This window comes from Ranitomeya variabilis, chromosome 3, assembly GCF_051348905.1.
Source record: "Ranitomeya variabilis isolate aRanVar5 chromosome 3, aRanVar5.hap1, whole genome shotgun sequence".
Classification (NCBI taxonomy): Eukaryota; Metazoa; Chordata; class Amphibia; order Anura; family Dendrobatidae; genus Ranitomeya; species Ranitomeya variabilis.
In genome coordinates, this window is record NC_135234.1 from 82,519,395 (window position 1) to 82,542,616 (window position 23,222).

At 42.0% G+C, this 23,222-nt stretch overlaps 1 protein-coding gene across 4 annotated transcripts in view; it reads right to left on the reverse strand.

The window, feature by feature from the left end:
• Window positions 1–768: 768 nt before the first annotated feature.
• ANKRD13B (ankyrin repeat domain 13B) overlaps window positions 769–23,222 on the reverse strand; it is a 242,923-nt gene continuing 220,469 nt past the window's right edge. Inside the window, exons 10-15 of one of the 4 annotated variants that reach the window (XM_077294291.1) lie at window positions 10,386–10,519; window positions 9,730–9,887; window positions 8,594–8,746; window positions 8,079–8,239; window positions 6,712–6,788; window positions 769–1,777 (exon numbers count right to left, since the gene is read on the reverse strand). In XM_077294291.1, the coding sequence (XP_077150406.1) occupies window positions 1,588–1,777; window positions 6,712–6,788; window positions 8,079–8,239; window positions 8,594–8,746; window positions 9,730–9,887; window positions 10,386–10,519 (873 nt within the window). In that variant the 3' untranslated portion in view covers window positions 769–1,587. Of the gene's footprint in view, window positions 1,778–6,711; window positions 6,789–8,078; window positions 8,240–8,548; window positions 8,747–9,729; window positions 9,888–10,385; window positions 10,520–23,222 lie in introns of all 4 variants that reach the window. The other 3 variants (XM_077294288.1, XM_077294292.1, XM_077294290.1) reach the window with 3 other exon arrangements.

The window sequence follows — 23,222 nt, forward strand, 5'->3', positions numbered from 1 at the left end:
CTAAAATGACATTTGTCTCCAACTGTCTGGGGGGTTGCATGTAGCTTACTAGCTATGTGCTGTTTTTTCCGTTTTTAAATGCTTTTAAATGTATGTCTCGTTTTGATGTGCCTTTTTGAATAAAGTTGTTATCTTTTAATGGTCGATCCCAGTGTTATGCATATCCTTTTTCTTAGTTTTTCTTGATAGTCTTTCTCATATGCATATGGTTGATCCCTGATTCACTTATGCTTTGTGGTGCCCGCTACCTTCTTTATATACTTGTCTAATGGTTTTACTGCTCAGTCCCTGGTCTTACGGTAAATTACCAATCATTGCAGTCCAGCAGTTTAATCTTCATATACTTATTGCCTGGTGGTTTATTGGGCTACATCCGGATCCTGGTGCCTTGTGATTTAGGATTGTAGCTTCCTAATTCTGGAGAATAAATTACCAGCCTTTGGTTTCCTAGCTTAATCCATAGTGTCCAGTGTCCTAAGGCCTCCAAATGCAAGATTAAAGTTAGGCAAACTCGCCAATTTCAGCTACACTGGCCTCCCGAGCCACTGCCGATTGAGGATGTTGCGGGAGATAAGGAGCAGGCATATTACATCTAAAAGCCCTATCATTTTGTCTTCAGGGGAGACAAGTCTGGCAAGTCCCCTTTGCCAAATGAAACCAAACAGTCATATTTATCGATGAGATGAGAGAATTGGATAAATGCCATAAGCATGAGGTTTAGGAGTAGAAAACACATGTATTGTCGCTTTATGAATAGAGAAAAAAAACTTTTCATTGTGGGAAAGAACCTTTATTACCATTTAATTTTACATCAAACATTGAATTTAAATTTCGTATCAAAGGAAACCCTCTTTTGTGAATTACTTGTGGAATCTGTAGTACCTTATCCGACAACTTGGCATTCTTTTTGTGGAGGTCATCTCCTCTTTGAATTCTCTTTCCAAGACTTCTAAACATTTATTATACTTTTTTTTTTTGTCATAATTTGTAACCACTTACATAGAACTGAGCCTGATAATTAAAGAATTAACATATATTGCGCACACAACCCAAAAAGAATTCATATTTCATCACATCCACTATAGCCCTATACAGAGGCCACGGTTATATGAAGTCCATCTCCTGCTGGGAAACTGTCACCAAAGATATGTGGAGGGTACCATATTGTGAATAGTGACCACTTTCCTGCTAGAAAGCCTGTATGACACCAAGAGATCAACTTTATCATTTTGGCTCTAGCAGCAAAGAGGATGACCTATCCAAGGTAGAGAGTTTGGGTGATTAACATCCACACTTGAGCTTGTGCCCATCATCTGCGACTTCTGTTGACTTCCTAAAGTTGACATGACACTTCCTATGTCTGAAAGAATAGGCAGTATAGTCAACATAAGGCTATAGGGGTGCGTAACCCCTGTCCGCTGGCTAATGTCGCAATGCATTGTGTGTAACAGGAAGCTCCATTTGCACCCATCTCTCTTCCTGATGACGCCTTCTTAGACACATGTCTATAACTGTGGCTTCCCAAGTGAGCCCTTAGGCGATTTTAGTAGACATCCTGGGTGCCTGTCTAGTAAAGTTGAAGCCCTGCTATTTTTCAGTAAGAGAGAGCTGCAGAATTCTTTCAAGCTCTTCCTCTTCCTGCTGCTTCAGCTTCTCCTCTTCCTCCAGCTCCTTAGCTGAAAGCTCCATGGCTATCCGCAACTGCTCCTGATAAGTGCTGAATGTGTTGCTGGAGACAGTATGTGGGGGGCTGCATCGCTGTGTGTGCTGTGGGGTTCTGCAAAAAAATTCAAAAGCAAAGATTAAAAAAACAAAACAAAAAGAACTGGGCAGAAAATTAAAACTTTGTTATGGTATGTGCATACAATGCCTATCACTGGGATTTAAAAAAAGAGAAAATAAAATTTCAGGGTGTTCTAGAACCTTTGAGCCTTAAAGGGTATCTATCAGCTAGATTTCACTCCCCAAACTATTTATATTCACATGCATCTTTTTCAAAGACAAGTCCAGCAGTCCCTTTACATGGCCAGTCCATGTAATGGAATTGAGATACTGATTAGGCTTTTATCCTAAGTCATATTGCACGACTCGTTAAAGGGTTGATTGTGACTTGTAGGATCGCTACTTCCAACAGGTGGCGCTACAGAGTTCAAGTCCTCGTTTTCTCTGAAGAGGCAATTTGCATATTAAATTTCCCAGAGGAGCATTGCACGGCGAATAAGCCTCCTTACCTTGACAAGCCAGAGATGGTATGTCACTCTCCACAAGGAGAAACCTTACTTTCTTCTTGATATCATTTTTTTCACATGACAAAAACCTGGAATCTTAACAGGGGTGTGTGGACTTTTTATAACCTGTGTATATGGAGCAATATATATGACAATAAACGGATATGAAGAATCAAAGCACGTGAAAAAAGTGTCACTGTAAATAGGATCGGTATACCCCAGCAAGAAGGAAAAGTAGTAAAAGGATTAAGTAACCAATATACAGCAAACAACTACGGAACCTAAAATCAGGAACTCGCCTCACTAGACATGTTTTACAGATTATCTTTGTGTGAAACACAGTGGGGTAAGGAGGGCTCTGAATTTAAAATATCAATTTGCTTGTAATTCTTGGTTATTGCATTCCTTATTCTTCTTTTAGATACTTACTAGTGATGAGCGAGTATACTCGTTGCTTGGGTTTCTCCGAGTATTTGTTAGTGCTCGGACATTTCGTTTCTGTCTCTGTAGCTGCATGATTTGCGGCTGCTAGACAGCTTGAATACATGTGGGGATTCCTTAGCAACCAGGCAACCCCCACATGTATTCAGGCTGTCCAGCAGCCGCAAATCAACAAAAACTAAATCTCCGAGCAGTCACAAATACTCGGAGACCACCCAGGCAACGAGTATACTCGCTCATCACTAATACTTAACTCATTTCACATTCCTGTGCTGTTGGGATATACAGGTCCTATATGTAGTGATACTTTTTGCACTTTCTATGATACTTTGTATATGCTTTGTGTCAACTCCATTGCTCTGTATATGTATGGTAATAGTTGTCTATGTTGGATTATTGCCCTTGAGTCTTTTTTTTTTTTACTCAGGCTGTTCCTTAATTTTTTTCTTTGTGTAGAATTATTATTATTATTATTATTACTTTTATTATAATAATAATAATTCTACACAAAGAAAAAATAACAAGGAATTGTTAATCTTTGAATTTTTGTGTCTTTTGAAGTAATATATTCCTTTTTTCATGTTGGCTCTTTCCTAAATGCATGCTTGTTGTCTATTATCTCAGGCATTAGAAACAATATATTCATTAAAGGGAATGAATTGAAATTGACATTTTGATTAAATCAGGTTTTGTATTAAATATAAATTATAAAAAAATGTTGGCAAAGTTTTTTTATCCATATTATGATCTGTATTAAAAATAAAACTTAAAAATCTTGAATTTTCATATTGGCCACTTGAGCTTTTTGGACTCTAACTTCCTGTTCTGTCAAAAAATATACATTATCATCAATAGACTTACTCAAAAGGAGTGGAAGAAAGTTCGGCTGTGACATCGCCTATTGTGATTGGTGGATCCTGTGTCATCAGCTGTGTATGGAGGAGTTATCTGTCACTGTGATCCTGCCTCTGGTAATAATGAGACTGCTGAAAACTCTTCTTGAAAGAAAGCGCTGGAAGTACAGTGCCTTAAAAGGGGCCGAATAATATTGCACGCCCCACTTTTCAATTTTTGAGTTTCCACTAAAATTTAAAATTACCAATAAATTTCGTTCAACTTCACAATTGTGTTCCACTTGTTGTTGATTCTTCACCAAAAGTTTACATTTGGTAACTTTATGTATGAAGCATGATATGTAGGGAAAGGTTGAAAAATTCCAGGGAGCCGAATACTTTCGCACGGCACTGTATATCAGGGTGGATTGATTTAAATCACGCCGATTTAAATCATGATTTAAATCACGATTTAAATCAAAAGATTTTTTTCTATTTAAATCGGATCGATTTAAATCATGATTTTAATCATGATTTAAATCACTGATTTAAATCAAAAGGTTTTTTTTAATATAAATCACGATTAAAATGAGAAGTGAGAGCAGTGCGCATGTGCGCCCATAGTTACACGGACGAAACTAGGGGCAACGATCTAACGCCAGGGTGAGGGGGGGACCCCAAAGTAAGTAAAAATCTTTTTTGTTTTACTATATGGCAATAGGTAGGTGTTTAAAAGCAGCATGTCTTAATTGTATAAACTATTAATAGCCTCCACATTTTGTTCATACTGCCCCTTTAATTCCACACTTCTAGCTTGGTTTCACTTTTGGTTTAGTTTCTTTTTCCATTCAGTTGACATGCCCAAACTTGTTGGATAGTCAGCATCCTACAGAAACCTCTGGAAGAGCATGGCATTGTGAATGTTACACATATACAGCCTTTATTCTACTGAGTTAAACAACTCAGCTTTATCTCATGATGGAAGAACCTTTGGATGGTAAAATATTTTCCTCAAAAAGCAGTTTATTGAAAAAAATCCGATTTAAATAAAAAAAATCCGATTTAAATCAAAATAATCCGATTTTTTTGATTTTTAAAAAAAAACATTGATTTTTATCCACCCTGCTGTATATATATATGCATATATATAGTATTTTTTTAATATATCGTAGATAGTAAAATGGAATAAAATATTGCCAAAAATGTGCAAAAAAAAAATACGTCACTCAAAATCATAATTTAAATAATATATAATTTTCTAATGATAGTTTCCCTTAAATGGTGAAATAATTATTGTCACTTACTACACTTGGTAAGGTTATGTGCACACAAAGCCTGTATACACTGACAATTGTGAGGTGGGGCACATTTGGAAAGGAGGTTGCCTTTCCTGGGAAACCCTTTCAAATCCAATAACAAGTGGTCACAGTTTTTGGTTCATGTCACAGGAAGACACATAGACACCTAAAACAGTGCCACAATGTGAGACTTGAGGGCCACAGCAAACAAGTCTTTACAAATGGACTCTTATGTCATAGATGGCAGTGCCAGTGTGAAATTTGTGACTACACTTTTAGTTTGTTTTTGTTTTTTAGCATAAAATAAAATTATAAAGATAAAAAAAACTCTGTCCCTATTTGTGCGCCAATTATTTTCTCCTGCACTCATCTTTCACTCTCAAATCCAGCTCCAATCTGTCTTCAGATCTGTCTTTAGTTAAGAGTAAAATATCAGGGTCTGTCTGTAGACTGGAGAAGGGAGGGGGAGAAGTTAGACTAAGGGTACTGTCACACAGTGCAATTTCGATCGCTACGACGGCACGATACGTGACGTCGCAGCGTCGTATGATTATCGCTCCAGCGTCGTAGACTGCGGTCACACTTTGCAATCACGGCGCTGGAGCGATGCCGAAGTCCCCGGGTAACCAGGGTAAACATCGGGTTACTAAGCGCAGGGCCGCGCTTAGTAACCCGATGTTTACCCTGGTTACCAGCGTAAACGTAAAAAAAACAAACAGTACATACTCACATTCCGGTGTCTGTCCCCCAGCGTTCTGCTTCTCTCCACTGTGTAAGCACCATAGCCGGGAAGCAGAGCGGTGACGTCACCGCGTCACCGCTGTGCTCGCTTTCCGGCCAGCAGGCGCTCACAGTGCAGAGAAGCTGAGACGCCGGAGGACAGACACCGGAATGTGAGTATGTACTGTTTGTTTTTTTTACGTTTACGCTGGTAACCAGGGTAAACATCGGGTTACTAAGCGCGGCCCTGCGCTTAGTTACCCGATGTTTACCCTGGTTACAAGCGAACACATCGCTGGATCGCTGTCACACACAACGATCCAGCGATGTCAGCGGGTGATCAAGCGACGAAAGAAAGTTCCAAACGATCTGCTACGACGTACGATTCTCAGCAGGGTCCCTGATCGCTGCTGCGTGTCAGACACTGCGATATCGTAACGATATCGCTAGAACGTCACGAATCGTACCGTCGTAGCGATCAAAATTGCACTGTGTGACAGTACCCTTAGAGATAGAGTACACAGAGAGAAGTTACTGTATCCAGTGACTACAGAGATAAAGCTGCTAAAAAGCAGGATACAAGTTATATAATGGATGGAAATTGTGTTATTCCTCATCTACACACAAAGTAGAGATGAGCAGACTGCTTTACACAACCTCGGTCCTGAGGGTTGAGTGAGGGTGATCAATGAGTGGAACAGGCTGCCACGAGAGGTGGCGAGTTCTCCTTCAATGGAAGTCTTCAAATAGAGGCTGGACAGACATGTGTCTGAGATGGTTTAGTGAATCCTGCATTGAGCAGGAGGTTGTAGATGATGACCCTGGAAGTCTCTTCCAACTCCAACATTCTATGAAACCCTTCCTCGGTCCAAGTCAGTGGACAGCAGCTGTGCAAATTTTCTTAATCTCCGAGATCCCAGGCTCAGCAATAATCATGATGATGTGAGACGTCACCTGTCTGCTGGACAGATGGCCACACCAGGCCAGTGAATCAAACACCGTGTTGGGAAACCCAGGAGCTCAGGAAAATCGTGCACAACCTATCCAAGGCCAAAGAGCACTGACCTGGACCAATGACCGGTGTTGCACGAAGAGGTCCGTTCATCTTTACAGGTTATTATAAGAAGTCACCTTAAATGATAGGTGCACTCTAATTACAGGTCTGTTCAAAGGTAAATCCACTCTACAAACCTTTCTCCTTTCCGACCTTCATTTGACGTTGGATGTGTTCCCGGTTTGCTATTTGTTAGAGCTTCCCAGATTGTTACCTACAAATTAAATGAAATGAAATTACTAGATTGTTGGCCTTCGTACGTAGCTCATTAATAGTAAGTTAGGCATTGACATTTATGATGTAGAGCATCAATCATTTGTATAACCATGGAGTTCAATAATAAAAGATAGGCTTGCTGTAACCATCACTATGGAGAGTTTGGGGGGTTTACTAGAAAAATATATATTTGTTAGTTTGGTATCCTCCAGTTTGATAAAGAAAAAATATATATTTGTGGGATTTACTAGAGATATTATTGAAGTCAATGGAAAGCATATAAATCTATCGGAGGTTAGACACATGATAAGGTTTTAATACTAGAGACCGGTTAGGACCGTCCCGATGGGTACACCTTTCCATGGTGGGATGGCTTTTATGTGTTTTTGATCAAAATAGCCTTAACTAAGTATCCTATGTTACCTACATTTACTATCTAATGATTTACTTGCTGTAGGGTATATGCTCATTTTTGTATTTTTTTGTTTGTTTCTTGGGTCTTGTCTATGAAATACCAGCTTATAGTCCGGCTCAGTTTTTTTGGTTTTGCTGTCATCTCTTGTATTTTGTACAAACACGTGGCATGGCTCCCCTTTCTGAGCTAGGAATTTATCTATATAGCTTTCCATGGATGGGTATCTCAGTCTGGCCCTGTCCTGCTCGGCCCTTATTCACAGTGATGTTTGACACACAGTAAGGTTTTAATACTAGAGACAAGTTAGGACCGTCCCAATGGGTACACTTTGATGTTGGTGGGATGGATTTTATGCCTTTTTGATAAAAATAGTGTTAACTTAGCACCCTATTTCTTTACATGCACTTATTACTGTTTATGGATTTACTTGCTGTAGGGAATATGCTCATCCCTGTATTTCTGTTTTTTTTTTTCTTGGGTATTGAATTATAAAAGTTACGGTAGGTTGGCTATAGCCATCACTGTGGAAGGTTTAGGGGTTTACTAAAAAAATATACATTTGTACCATGTTAGTTTGGTATCTTCCACTTTGATATAAGAAAAAACATATATTTTTTGGGTTTACTAGGGGAATTATTGAGCTCAATGGAAAAGATATAGATCTAGTGGTGGCTATATGTGGTCAGAATTTATTATTAATTACCTCTATGGTTATCAGGGCGAAACTGCATCTCCTGTTTGTTGCATTTTGCCAGTTTTGAGGCGTTTTCTTACATTAGTCAGCATTTTTATGCAGTGAGGAGACAACACTTATCAGCAAAACTGCAGAGTGCAATTGTGAACAGGGAGGTGGGATCCATGACTTCTTCTTACCTGGTCATATTCACTACCAGCTTCCAGCAAACTCTGCTGGATAGCAAACTGCATCAGGTCATCCTCTTCCTCCCGCATACTCTCACGGTAACTTCCCACCATACTGTAACCCCGCGGAGCTTCAAACAACGACTGGTCCATCTCACAGCCACGTCCAGAAGCTAAACATTCACAAAAAAAATAACAATACACAAGTCAAAAAAAAGGTTTTGCTAACTATCTAAGATACCTCCTTCCCAAAAGAGCTGACAACATAAAAGCACCATTACAAAAGCAGCCAAATCTGTATGTGTAGTCAGGCAAAGCAGTGAAGGTGGAGGCCTGGTGGAGCCATCTGAAATGTTGGTGGATCATGCTACCTACCTATCTAGGATCTATGGGTGACATGAGGCATTGCTAATGGTAATCCTCTCTCTAGTCACCCCTACCCAGGACCTCCTTTGCCCCCAGTGCTGAGGTCTGACACATACTGTTGGAGTCCCTGTGTCCCGTCTCCCCCTGCTGTGGCATCATACTTATAGAGCTGGTGCTGCTAACACTGCAGGAGTCGCTGCTTGGGGAGGGGGCTTCACTGCTGGGACTTTGACGAAGGGATGATACTGGCTCATCGCATCCGTTTAGGTTTCCGAAAGTGATGCGTGCATTCAAAATGTGAAAAATGGGAATTTCTGAAAAAAAATATAAAAATACCATAAGAGTACAGAATATCAACAGTTTGCAAAAGTGATTTGTAAAATTTGCATCTGCAATTAGTTATTACTAGTGATGAGCGAGTGTACTCGTTGCTCGGGTTTTCCCGAGCACGCTCGGGTGGTCTCCGGAGTATTTTTTAGTGCTCGGAGATTTAGTTTTCATCGCTGCAACTGAATGATTTACATCTATTAGCCAGCTTGATTACATGTGGGGATTCCCTAGCAACCATGCAACCCCCACATGTACTCAGGCTGGCTAACAGATGTAAATCATTCAGTTGCGGCGATGAAAACTAAATCTCCGAACACTAACAAATAATCAGAGATCACCCGAGTGTGCTCGGGAAATCTCGAGCAACGAGTATACTCTCTCATCACTAGTTATAACGAAATACAACCTGTCCATTATTTTCGTCAATCAAATTTATTTAGCCAAATTACATTTTGCAATGGGAATCTTTTGCTTTAAAGGGGTTGTCCACCTTGTATTATCACTTCAAGGCCCCAATTAAAGCAAAAACAATGGATACTCACCTCCTGTAGTCAGCACCAATATTCCTTGGTGGCTCCCTTGACTTTGTGTCACGGGACTGCTGCAGACTATCAGTGGTCACTATTTCATTGGAGTGGACATCTGCCCTGACTGAATATTGATGAGCTACAGCTGATCAGCGGTTGCAGATTGGCTGCAGCAGTCCCTTGACATAACAATGTGTTGGTACATGCCTAGAATAGCACACCGACATCGCTGAAACAGCACAGCTGTGGGAGGTGACAATTTATTGTTTTTCTTTTAAATGGGGCCTTAAAGTGATTCATTTGTTATTGATGAGATATGGACAACCCGTTGAAGGCCCCACTCACACAGTGCACTCCTTGCATCTAACTCTTGTAGTTTAAACCTGAGGCACATCCCATTTATGGCTGTGCTAAAAAGTGTATATAAATATAATACTCACCAATTTTGACAGGGAATCCTGGGGGTAGCCTGAGAGTTATAAAATCACGAAGTTTTGCAAAAAGTGCATTGCTTATTGCCATGAGGTCAATAATTGGCGCCACCTGTTCTGACAAAGACAACGGGTGGTCTTCACACAACCAAAGTTTGGCTTTAAACCTGAAAGTGGTAAATAAAAGACAAACATGTAGATGTTAATGGTAAAACATAAGGGAAGCATTCAATGTATATCAAAGCAATACTTTAAACTTTCCCTCTTAAAGGCCGGTTTCAGACATCCATGTTTCATGGTCCAAGTATTGACTGTGAGGTACAAACTTTTCACAGATCTCCTGACCCAAACTCAACAGTTTTATATGTGCCTACGAGGCTGTTGTGTTCAGCTCAAGAGACACAAGACCAGTTCATACTTGCAGAAAAAAACAGCAAAAACGCTGTGTGTGAATATAGCCTTAAGCTCCAACCGACTGCAGTAGTTTTCATCCTCTTTGTTTTTGACAACATCATTAGATCTTCGAGTTAGAAATGGATATCACACTACGCTCTGAACAACCTCTTGGAAGACTTTCATTCTATCTAACATTTTGGAAATATCAATATAGATATAGATCATTTACTATCAAAAGTCAATCATGTAGCTCTTCACACCCTACTTACTTCTGAGTTTTGGTAGTAAGTTCCATGGGTCGCCCCATATCTCGTTGTCCCAATTCAAAATTAGGGTCAAAGTATTCATCTGGAGTGATGGCTGTTGGGTTAGTCTGGCTAAAAGTCTGGGTAATTAATGTCTGCTAAAAAAAAAAGAAGGAAATGTTAAAATTATACACAAAAAAAGACCATAGTGTATTGTGTACATATATAAAGAACAGCTCTTTACCTCTTTAGGGTATGTGCACACGTTGCGGACTTTGCGGATCCGCAGCAGATTTCCATGAGTTTACAGTACCATGTAAACCTATGGAAAACAAAATCCGCAGTGCACATGCTGCGGAAAAAAATGCGCAGAAACGTAGCGTTGGTTATTCCGCAGCATGTCGATTCTTTGTGCGGATTCCGCAGTGGTTTACGCCTGCTCCATAATAGGAATCGGCAGGTGTAAAACCGCAGGTGGAATCCGCACAAAAATTGCAGGAAATCCGCAGAGCGGTTTAGCTGCAGATTTACCAAAATCAGTCCGGAAAAATCCGCAGAGTAATCCGCAGCGTGTGCACATACCCTTAACCCTTTCACGACATGCGCCGTACATGTACTGCGCATGCCGTGAATCCCCCTTTGATGTGGGCTCCGGCACTGAGCCCACATCAAAGTCACGACATGTCAACTGTTTTGTACAGCTGACATGTGCGCGCAATAGCGGCGGGTGAAATCGTTATTCACTCACCGCTATTAACCTGTTAAATGCCGCTGTCAAACGCAGACAGCGGCATTTAACTAAAGCTTCCGGCCGGGCGGCCGGAAATGACATCATCGCCGACCCCTGTCACATGATCGGGGGTCGGCGATGTGTCAGGACAGTAACCATAGAGGTCCTTGAGACCTCTATGGTTACTGATGCCGGCCTGCTGTGAGCGCCCCCCTGTGGTCGGCGCTCACAGCACACCTGCATTTCTGCTACATAGCAGCGATCTGATGAGCCGATCGAGTTGTGCCAGCTTCTAGCCTCCCATGGAGGCTATTGAAGCATGGCACAGGTAAAAAAAAATGTTTTTAAAAATATGAAAAAAATGTAAAAAACATAAAAGTTTAAATCACCCCCCTTTCGCCCCATCCTAAATAAAACAATAAAAACAAAATCAAACCTACACGTATTTGGTATCGCAGCGTTCAGAATCACCCGATCTATCAATAAAAAAAAAGCATTAACCTGATCGCTAAACAGCGTAGCGAGAAAAAAATTCAAAACGCCAGAATTACGTTTTTTTTGTTGCCACGACATTGCATTAAAATGCAATAACGGGCGATCAAAAGAACGTATCTGCACAAAAGTGATATTATTTAAAACGTCAGCTCGGCACGCAAAAAATATGCCCTCACCCGACCCCAGATCACGAAAAATGGAGACGCTTCGGGTATCGGAATATGGCACTTTTTTTTTTTAAGCAAAGTTTTGAATTTTTTTTCACCATTTGGATAAAAAATAACCTAGACATGTTAGGTGTCTATGAACTCGTAATGACCTGGAGAATCACAATGGCAGGTTAGTTTTAGCATTTAGTGAACCTAGCAAAAAAGCCAAACAAAAAACAAGTGTGGGATTGCACTTTTTTTGCAATTTCACCGCACTTGGATTTTTTTTCCCGTTTTCTAGTAAAAGACATGGTAAAACCAATGGTGTCGTTCAAAAGTACAACTCGTCCCGCAAAAAATAAGCCCTCACGTGGCCATATTGACGGAAAAATAAAAAAGTTATGGCTCTGGGAAGGAGGGGAGCGAAAAATGAAAAAGCAAAAACGAAAAAGGGCCACGACTTGAAGGGGTTAAGGGATTATTTACTTATGTGTGCTCTGAAGGTGGGGTGTGTTGACTTTAAAAAGGAGTCGATGTCCTGTCTTGATTCATGTTATGCGTTGTTGTTTTTTATTATACACAGTTGCAATCAAAATTAATATTTGAATCCCAATTGCAAGTATCAATTATTAGCTAACTTTACACACATTCCACCATTTGTAATATTCCAACAAAACAAGAACAAATTAGCACAACACAACTAATATAGCAAGTTGTTTGTCCAAATTCAATGCAAAGGGCCCAATTTATCATTTAAGGGTTTTTTCGTCACTGTTCTTTTTTGTTTTGTGATATTCATTGATGTTTTAGTGCCAAATTCTTCAAGATGGCCCACATGAGTTCATGAATTTTGCAAAATAAAAAAAAAATATATTTTTTCCTTGCTAGCAAAAAAACGTGTCACACGAAATGCTAACTTTTGGGCATTGATTGTATACAAAAAAGTACTCACAGGTGGGACTTGAATAAATTTGCACAAAAATGTTGCGACTTTTTAAAAAGTTGCAAATGATGAATCGTCTGCAAAGTTGTAGATTACAAAAGTCATGTCAACAACTGCAAACAGAGAAAAAAATTGGAAATAGACGTAAAAATGAAAGCATTTGGCAAAAATAGATAAAGAGCTTAAAGGGGTTGTCTGTGATTGGGCAGGTGCACATGGCAGCCAATTCTCTCGGCTGATTATGCAAATAAGAGTCCGATCAAATTCTGATCACAGTGTCGGCATAGTGTGATTCAATTCTTTCGGATTAGGAGAAGGTGGAAAACAAAACTTCTCCACCTTTTCCATTGTCTCGGAAATCGGACTGTACTTAGATGTCATCCAAGTGAAGTCTGATATTTTTCACAGACTCATTGACTTATATGGCCGCATGTGATCCGAATATTGGATCAAACTCGGACTTTCTGCGACTCCCCCCTCATTAGGGTAGGTCATCAACCTCTGATAGCTATAGGTGCGATATCTGACACCTAGTAATGATAAGGTGCTATCCGAGCACGCTCTTGTCCTAATCGAGTATTTTCGGCCTGTTTGTTAGGCAATCCCTGCATGTGTTGTCAAGCATGTTTTCGAGCATGCCAAAAATCCTTGATTAGGACACGACATGTTCGGATAACACCTTATCCAAGAACTCTCACTCATCTCTACTGGCGCCCTCACTGCTCAGTTGCAGAACTGCATACCACAGCTCTGTCATCTATATAGCTTTCACGTAAAAGTATTGCTGGACCTGTCTTTGAAAGAGCTACATGCACATATAAATAATTGTTTTTTGGTGGGGACAATGGCGAAATCCTACTGACAAATTTGCTTTAAGGCCGGGGACACACTTGTGAGTGCAATGCAAGAAACTCGCACGAGTCTCTCGCATCAATACCCGGCACTCGGGAATAGAGCGTTGAGCTGCATACAAATAGATGCCGCTGCACGCTACGGACCCGAGTGCCGGCGGTTGTACCAGGTATTGATAGACTCATGCGAGTTTCTCGCATTGCACTCGCAAGTGTGACACAGACCTAAAAGAAAAAATAAAAAGATTGATAAAAACTGACACCAGAAGTCAAAAATAAAAATTGAAAAGAAACCGGAAATGTTGATGAATTGGGCACAGAAAGACTACTGCAGTCTCAGAATTCATTAAACCCCTAAATAGAGTACCTCTACAAATCAGATGTTGTCTCAAACAATCATAGTTTTCTTTAGTTGCATCGGGTGCCTTAGATAAAACACATCAAATACCTGGAGGACTGGCTAGGGAATTGTTGACTGAGATGTTTGATTGCGTGTTAGAACTATGGATAACACAGGAGTGGGTTGAGTAATTTTAAATGCAACTGTATATCATGTCTCCCTACACTTGTTCTTCACAAATGAATACATGACGCCATTTGATTTTCTATGGTCCGTTGTGTATCAGTGTCACAGTTCCCTATGACACAAAGTGTATTCATGGCAGCTTATGTTTCCAGAAATGAGAAGAATAGTTAAATGTCAGAGGTGATGTGTCGTTTTTCTATTGTGCCACTTGTCATGATCTCAATGGCAAGAGAACATAGCATAAGCATATATAGGAACTAGCTCTTGGAAGATGGGAACTGAGCTGACCATGAACTAAACCTAACGCACAACTAGCAGTGGCCGGGTAGCATGCCTACGTTGATTCTAGATGCCCAGCCCAGCCGGAGGACTAAATAAAACTAGCAGAGGAAAATATTAGTCCTAGCTCACCTCTAGAGAAATACCCCGAAAGGAGACAGAGGCCCCCCACATGTATTGGCGGTGAGTTGAGATGAAATAACAAACGTAGTATGAAAATAGGTTTAGCAAATTTGAGGTCCACTTACTACATAGCAGAAGACAGAAAGGACACTTTCATGGTCAGCTGAAAACCCTATCAAAAACACCATCCAGAAATCACTTTAAAACTCTGGCATTAACTCATAACACCAGAGTGGCAATTCCCGTTCACAAGAGCTTTCCAGACACAGTAACGAAACTACAGCTGTGAACTGGAACAAAATGCAAAAACAAACATGGACAAGAGTCCAACTTATCTAGTAGTTGTCTAGGAGCAGGAACAAGCACAGAGAGGCTTCTGATAACATTGTTGACCGGCAAGCAACTAACAGAGCAGCAAGGTTATATAGCGACTCCCACATCTTGATGGGAACAGGTGAACAGAGAAGATGAAGACACCAGTTCAATTCCACCAGTAGCCACCGGGGGAGCCCAGAATCCAAATTCACAACAGTACCCCCCCCTCAAGGAGGGGGCACCGAACCCTCACCAGAACCACCAGGGCGATCAGGATGGGCCCTATGAAAGGCACGAACCAGATCGGAGGCATGAACATCAGATGCATTCACCCAAGAATTATCCTCCTGGCCGTATCCCTTCCACTTGACCAGATACTGGAGTCTCCGTCTGGAAACACGAGAGTCCAAGATTTTCTCCACAACGTACTCCAACTCACCCTCAACCAACACCGGAGCAGGAGGCTCAACGGAAGGCACAACCGGTACCTCATACCTGCGCAATAATGACCGATGAAAAACGTTATGAATAGAAAAGGATGCAGGGAGGTCCAAACGGAAGGAAACAGGGTTAAGAATCTCCAATATCTTATACGGGCCGATAAACCGAGGCTTAAACTTAGGAGAAGAGACCCTCATAGGGACAAAACGAGAAGACAACCACACCAAATCCCCAACAGAAAGCCGAGGACCAACACGACGGTGGCGGTTGGCAAAAAGCTGAGTCTTCTCCTGGGACAACCTCAAATTGTCCACCACCTGCCCCCAGATCTGATGCAATCTCTCCACCACAGCATCCACTCCAGGACAATCCGAAGATTCCACCTGACCAGAGGAAAATCGAGGATGAAACCCCGAATTACAGAAAAACGGGGACACCAAAGTGGCAGAGCTGGCCCGATTATTGAGAGCGAACTCCGCCAATGGCAAAAAAGCAACCCAATCATCCTGGTCTGCAGACACAAAACACCTCAGATATGTCTCCAGGGTCTGATTAATCCGCTCGGTCTGGCCATTCGTCTGAGGATGGAAAGCGGACGAAAAAGATAAATCTATGCCCATCCTAGCACAGAATGCCCGCCAAAATCTAGACACGAATTGGGTCCCTCTGTCAGAAACGATATTCTCAGGAATACCATGCAAACGAACAACATTTTGAAAAAACAGAGGAACCAACTCGGAAGAAGAAGGTAACTTGGGCAGAGGAACCAAATGGACCATCTTAGAAAAACGGTCACACACCACCCAGATGACAGACATCTTCTGAGAAACAGGCAGATCTGAAATAAAATCCATCGAGATGTGCGTCCAAGGCCTCTTAGGAATAGGCAAGGGCAACAATAATCCACTAGCCCGAGAACAACAAGGCTTGGCCCGAGCACAAACGTCACAAGACTGCACAAAGCCTCGCACATCTCGTGACAGGGAAGGCCACCAGAAGGACCTTGCCACCAAATCCCTGGTACCAAAAATGCCAGGATGACCTGCCAACGCAGAAGAATGAACCTCAGAGATGACTCTACTGGTCCAATCATCAGGAACAAACAGTTTATCAGGTGGGCAACGATCAGGTCTCTCCGCCTGAAACTCCTGCAAGGCCCGCCGCAGGTCTGGAGAAACGGCTGACAATACCACTCCATCCTTAAGGATACCTGTGGGCTCAGAGTTACCAGGCGAGTCAGGCTCAAAACTCCTAGAAAGGGCATCCGCCTTAACATTCTTAGAACCCGGTAGGTATGACACCACAAAATTAAACCGAGAGAAAAATAATGACCAGCGCGCCTGTCTAGGATTCAGGCGCCTGGCGGTCTCAAGATAAATCAAATTTTTGTGGTCAGTCAATACCACCACCTGATGTCTGGCCCCCTCAAGCCAATGGCGCCACTCCTCAAAAGCCCACTTCATGGCCAAAAGCTCCCGATTCCCAACATCATAATTCCGCTCAGCGGGCGAAAATTTACGGGAAAAGAAGGCACAAGGCCTCATCACGGAGCAGTCAGAACTTTTCTGCGACAACACTGCCCCAGCTCCGATCTCAGAAGCGTCGACCTCAACCTGAAAAGGTAGAGCAACATCAGGCTGACGCAACACAGGGGCAGAGGAAAAACGGCGCTTAAGCTCCAGAAAGGCCTCCACAGCATCAGGGGACCAATCAGCAACATCAGCACCCTTCTTAGTCAAATCGGTCAATGGCTTAGCAATATCCGAAAAACCAGCAATAAATCGACGATAAAAGTTAGCAAAGCCCAAAAATTTCTGAAGACTCTTAAGAGAAGAGGGCTGCGTCCAATCACAAATAGCTTGAACCTTGACAGGATCCATTTCAATGGAAGAGGGGGAAAAAATATATCCCAAAAAGGAAATCCTCTGTACCCCAAAAACACACTTAGAACCCTTCACACACAAAGAATTAGACCGCAAAACCTGAAAAACCCTCCTGACTTGCTGGACATGAGAGTCCCAGTCATCCGAAAAAATCAGAATATCATCCAGATACACAATCATAAATTTATCCAAATAATCGCGAAAAATATCATGCATAAAGGACTGGAAAACTGACGGAGCATTAGAAAGACCAAAAGGCATCACTAAATACTCAAAGTGGCCCTCGGGCGTATTAAATGCGGTTTTCCACTCATCCCCCTGCCTGATTCGCACCAAATTATACGCCCCACGAAGGTCAATCTTAGAGAACCACTTGGCCCCCTTTATGCGAGCAAACAAATCAGTCAGCAACGGCAATGGGTATTGATATTTAACAGTGATTTTATTCAAAAGCCGATAATCAATACATGGTCTCAAAGAGCCGTCTTTTTTTGACACAAAGAAAAAACCGGCTCCTAAGGGAGATGACGATGGACGAATATGTCCCTTTTCCAAGGACTCCTTTATATATTCTCGCATAGCAGCATGTTCAGGCACAGACAGATTAAATAAACGACCCTTTGGGTATTTACTACCTGGGATTAAATCTATGGCACAATCGCACTCTCGGTGCGGAGGTAACGAACCAAGCTTGGATTCTTCAAAGACGTCACGATAGTCAGACAGGAACTCAGGAATTTCAGAGGGAATAGATGATGAAATGGAAACCACAGGTACATCCCCATGAGCCCCCTTACATCCCCAGCTCAACACAGACATAGCTCTCCAGTCGAGGACTGGGTTGTGAGATTGCAGCCAAGGCAATCCTAGCACCAAATCATCATGTAGATTATTCAGCACCAGAAAGCGAATAATCTCCTGGTGATCCGGATTAATACGCATAGTTACTTGTGTCCAGTATTGTGGTTTATTATTAGCCAATGGGGTGGAGTCAATCCCCTTCAGAGGAATAGGAGTCTCCAAAGGCTCTAAATCATACCCACAGCGTTTGGCAAAGGACCAATCCATAAGACTTAAAGCGGCGCCAGAGTCGACATAGGCGTCCGTGGTAATAGATGACAAAGAGCAAATCAGGGTCACAGATAGAATAAATTTAGACGGTAAGGTGCAAATGGAAACAGATTTACCAAGCTTTTTAGTGCGCTTAGAGCATGCTGATATAACATGAGTAGAATCACCACAATAGAAACACAACCCATTTTTCCGTCTAAAATTCTGCCGCTCGCTTCGGGACAGAATTCTATCACACTGCATACTCTCTGGCGACTTCTCAGTGGACACCGCCAGATGGTGCACTGGTTTGCGCTCCCGCAAACGCCTATCGATCTGAATAGCCATTGTCATGGACTCATTCAGACCCGCAGGCACAGGGAACCCCACCATAACATCCTTAATGGCATCAGAGAGACCCTCTCTGAAAGTCGCCGCCAGGGCGCACTCATTCCACTGAGTAAGCACAGACCATTTACGGAATCTTTGGCAGTAAATTTCCGCTTCATCTTGCCCCTGAGATAGGGACATCAAAGTTTTTTCTGCCTGAAGCTCCAAATGAGGTTCGTCATAAAGCAACCCCAAGGCCAGAAAAAACGCATCCACATTGAGCAACGCAGGATCCCCTGGTGTCAATGAAAAAGCCCAGTCTTGAGGGTCGCCCCGGAGCAAGGAAATCACAATCCTGACCTGCTGTGCAGGGTCTCCGGCAGAGCGAGATTTCAGGGACAAAAATAATTTGCAATTATTTCGAAAATTCTGAAACCCGGATCTATTCCCCGAGAAAAATTCCGGCAAAGGAATTCTCGGCTCAGATACAGGTGCATGACAAACAAAATCTTGCAAATTTTGTACCTTCGTGGCGAGATTATTCAAACCTGCAGTTACACTCTGAAGATCCATTACAACAGGTGGACACAGAGCCATTCAAGGGTTAAGAGGAGGTAAGAAGCAGCTAGACAGCAATTAAGGGCTAGGCAGCAAAACTCTGAGGGGAAAAAAAAAAATTTCCCTTCAACACTTCTTTTTCTCCTGCTTCAGCCCAAACAATTAACACTTTGTTGGTCCGGTCAAACTGTCATGATCTCAATGGCAAGAGAACATAGCATAAGCATATATAGGAACTAGCTCTTGGAAGATGGGAACTGAGCTGACCATGAACTAAACCTAACGCACAACTAGCAGTGGCCGGGTAGCATGCCTACGTTGATTCTAGATGCCCAGCCCAGCCGGAGGACTAAATAAAACTAGCAGAGGAAAATATTAGTCCTAGCTCACCTCTAGAGAAATACCCCGAAAGGAGACAGAGGCCCCCCACATGTATTGGCGGTGAGTTGAGATGAAATAACAAACGTAGTATGAAAATAGGTTTAGCAAATTTGAGGTCCACTTACTACATAGCAGAAGACAGAAAGGACACTTTCATGGTCAGCTGAAAACCCTATCAAAAACACCATCCAGAAATCACTTTAAAACTCTGGCATTAACTCATAACACCAGAGTGGCAATTCCCGTTCACAAGAGCTTTCCAGACACAGTAACGAAACTACAGCTGTGAACTGGAACAAAATGCAAAAACAAACATGGACAAGAGTCCAACTTATCTAGTAGTTGTCTAGGAGCAGGAACAAGCACAGAGAGGCTTCTGATAACATTGTTGACCGGCAAGCAACTAACAGAGCAGCAAGGTTATATAGCGACTCCCACATCTTGATGGGAACAGGTGAACAGAGAAGATGAAGACACCAGTTCAATTCCACCAGTAGCCACCGGGGGAGCCCAGAATCCAAATTCACAACAGCCACTCTTTGCGGGTTTGCTATTTCTTATAACTCACTGTGAGAGAAGTGAGAGCTATATTGGCAGTCACACACATTGGCACCATGAAGGCAATTCTTATTTTCATATACAATTAAATACTATTAGACGTTCAACATAGGACTCAGTTAGCGGTACAGCAGGCTGGCATAGGATCAGATGATGGCGGTGGAGCTTTGCCAGGCATTTCTACAATTAAACCACTCTTTGTATTTTGAGAAGTAAAATGTGTTTCAATTTGGGGGATAGGAATTCCCCGATGTGTTAATGAAAGCCAAGAGATGCAAATGAATTTGAAGGATCTTCTAGTAACTGAGGGATGTGTCTATTAGATCTATCGGTATACATTTCGCTCAGAAATGCAGTTCTATCATTTTCATGTCAAAATATTATTGATGAATATTGCTGCTTTGCTCGGGCTTTGTTCACACTACCATTAAGGACACATTCATCCATTCAGTACTTTACATAAGTACGGTAAGCCAAAATCGGGAGTGCAACAATCAGAAAAAAGTATAATAGAAACACGTCACCACTTCAGCATTTATCACCCACTCCGGATTTTGGCTTACAAATACTGACGTAAAATACTGACCAAATTCTGATGTAAAATACTGAACGTGTGAATGCAGACTTTTTTTTTGAGGCAGTGAAGAATTACATATTTTTCAAGTGAAAATTTATTTAGGAAACGCATATGTGTTTATAGCCTTTTTCAGGCGGATTCCCATAAAATAAGTGTCATAAGATCCAAACGACATTAATGTCACATCTTATCTGCTTCAAGGTTAGGAAACCCTGAAGAGGTTAAAAGAAATAATATGTTCATTCTTCAGGCGGCTTTTAAATACTTAAAAGCACAGTGCTAAAGGCCTTGCTGCAAAAATGTCTAAATAGATGCAGGCAAAATTGCTTGGAGAAAATGACCGCCACTGCTTTACTGATGTGGATTATTAGCCTTAAAACTCCCAGCGGATGCGCCAGTGTCTAAAAGATGGGAAGTTTTTCTTTTCTTAAAGTAGTTTTGAAGATTTTTTTCAGCATTTTAGAACTATTTTGCTGCCTTTTGATGTGACAGAGTTTAGTTTTGTAGTCTGGATGAGGATCCACCAGGAGTTGTTTCAAAAAATTACTTCCACTATATTTTTTGTCATCAGGCAGTTTCCAAAACTTTAATGTACGTTCCCATAATGAGTTTTTGATGTTGTGTATTTTCACTGTGCAAAGCCACAGCGTCTTACAGCTCCAGCAAAATGGATTGGATTTCTGGTAATCTTACGGCCATTAGGCTTTTTTTTTTTTACCCAAAGTAAACTAACTTGTGGTGGGTGTGAGGCCGGGGTCACACTAGAGAGAAATACGGACAGGGAGAGATGCAAAAACAACGCATAGCACTCTGTAGAAGGGAAGTGCCGCAAAATGTATATCTTTATATTGAGATGTGTTTAATGCATGTTTTGTGTATATACACCCCCACATGGAGGAGCAAAGCCCCTCCTCTAGCATGCTGTATTGCAAAGTAGGTCTGCCATGAGCTGGTAAGACAGGTTATTGAGGGGATGTACTCTTGCCAGTGGACAATAGACTTGTGACCTCATTCCCCACATCTGGGGCTGGACACAAAAGGGACAAGAGCAGGTGCTCTGGTCTCTTTTGCTTTGGCTGCTTCCTGGAACAATATGGACCCACATGGCTGAGTATACTCTACTTACTAGGCCTTAGGGATAGTACGCTATAGATGGGAGGGCTGATATTGAATGTGTGATTTGGGCGATTTGGGTAATTCGGGCAGTTAATTGTGGGTTTTTACTGTGTCATATCTTAATTGTGTTTTTTTTACTGTTTGATATTGTTGTGATATTACTGTATACTGTAGTGATATTACTGTATTAGAGTTGTAGTATCCGTATATTTGTATACATATATATACCGTATATACTCGAGTATAAGCCAACCCGAGTACAAGCCGACCCCCCCTAATTTTGCAACAAAAAACTGGGAAACCTTAATGACTTGAGTATAAGCCTAGGGTGGGAAATGTCAAAAATAAAAATACATAACAATAAAAGTAAAATTAATTGAGACATCAGTAGGTTAAGTGTTTTTGAATATCCATATTGAATCAGGAGCCCCATATAATGCTCGATAAAGTTCATGATGGGCCCCATAAGATGCTTCATATTAAAATATGCCCCATATAATGCTCCATACAGTTCTGTATGGCCCCTGTCATGAATCCCCAATGGCTAGGGATAGCACAGGATAAGCAAAGTATAAAAAATATCGGACGAGCTCTAGGGTGACGGAACCTGGGCTGACCGCTGCCCTACGCCTGACAAACGCAACTAGAGATAGCCAGGGAGCGTGCCTACGTTGGTTCTAGACACCACGCACCAGCCTAAGAGCTAACTAGTACTGCAGAGAAAACAAAGACCTCACTTGCCTCCAGAGGAATTAACCCCAAAGATATAGTTGCCCCCCACATGTATTGACGGTGAAATGAGAGGAAGGCACATACATAGAGATGATGTATATAGCTTTAGCAAATAGAGGCCCGCTGAAAACTAGAAAGCAGAATGACACAAAAGGGGACTGAGCGGTCAGCAAAAAACCCTAATCAAAAAAACCATCCTGAGATTACAAGAACCCATGTGCCAACTCATGGCACATGGGGAGAACCTCAGTCCACTAGAGCAACCAGCTAACAAAGAGACATTCTAAGCAAGCTGGACAAAAAAACAAACAACTGAAAATCAGCACTTAGCTTATCCTGAAAGATCTGGGAGCAGGTAGGCAGGAACCAAACTGAGCACATCTGAACACATTGATAGCCGGCAAGGGAAATGACAGAGAGGCCAGGTAAAATAGGAAACACCCAGCCTCTGATGGACAGATGGAAACCAAAGGCCGCAACCCACCAAAGTCACCCAGTACCAGCAGTAACCACCAGAGGGAGCCCGCAAACAGAATCCACAACAGTACCCCCCCCTTGAGGAGGGGTCACCGAACCCTCACGAGAACCCCCAGGGCGATCAGGGTGAGCTCTATGGAAGGCGCGGACCAAATCAGTCGCATGAACATCGGAGGCGACCACCCAGGAATTGTCCTCCTGACCATAACCCTTCCACTTAACCAAATACTGGAGTTTGCGTCTGGAAACACGAGAATCCAAGATCTTTTCAACAACATACTCCAATTCTCCCTCCACCAGCACCGGAGCAGGAGGCTCGACCGAAGGAACAACAGGCACCTCATACC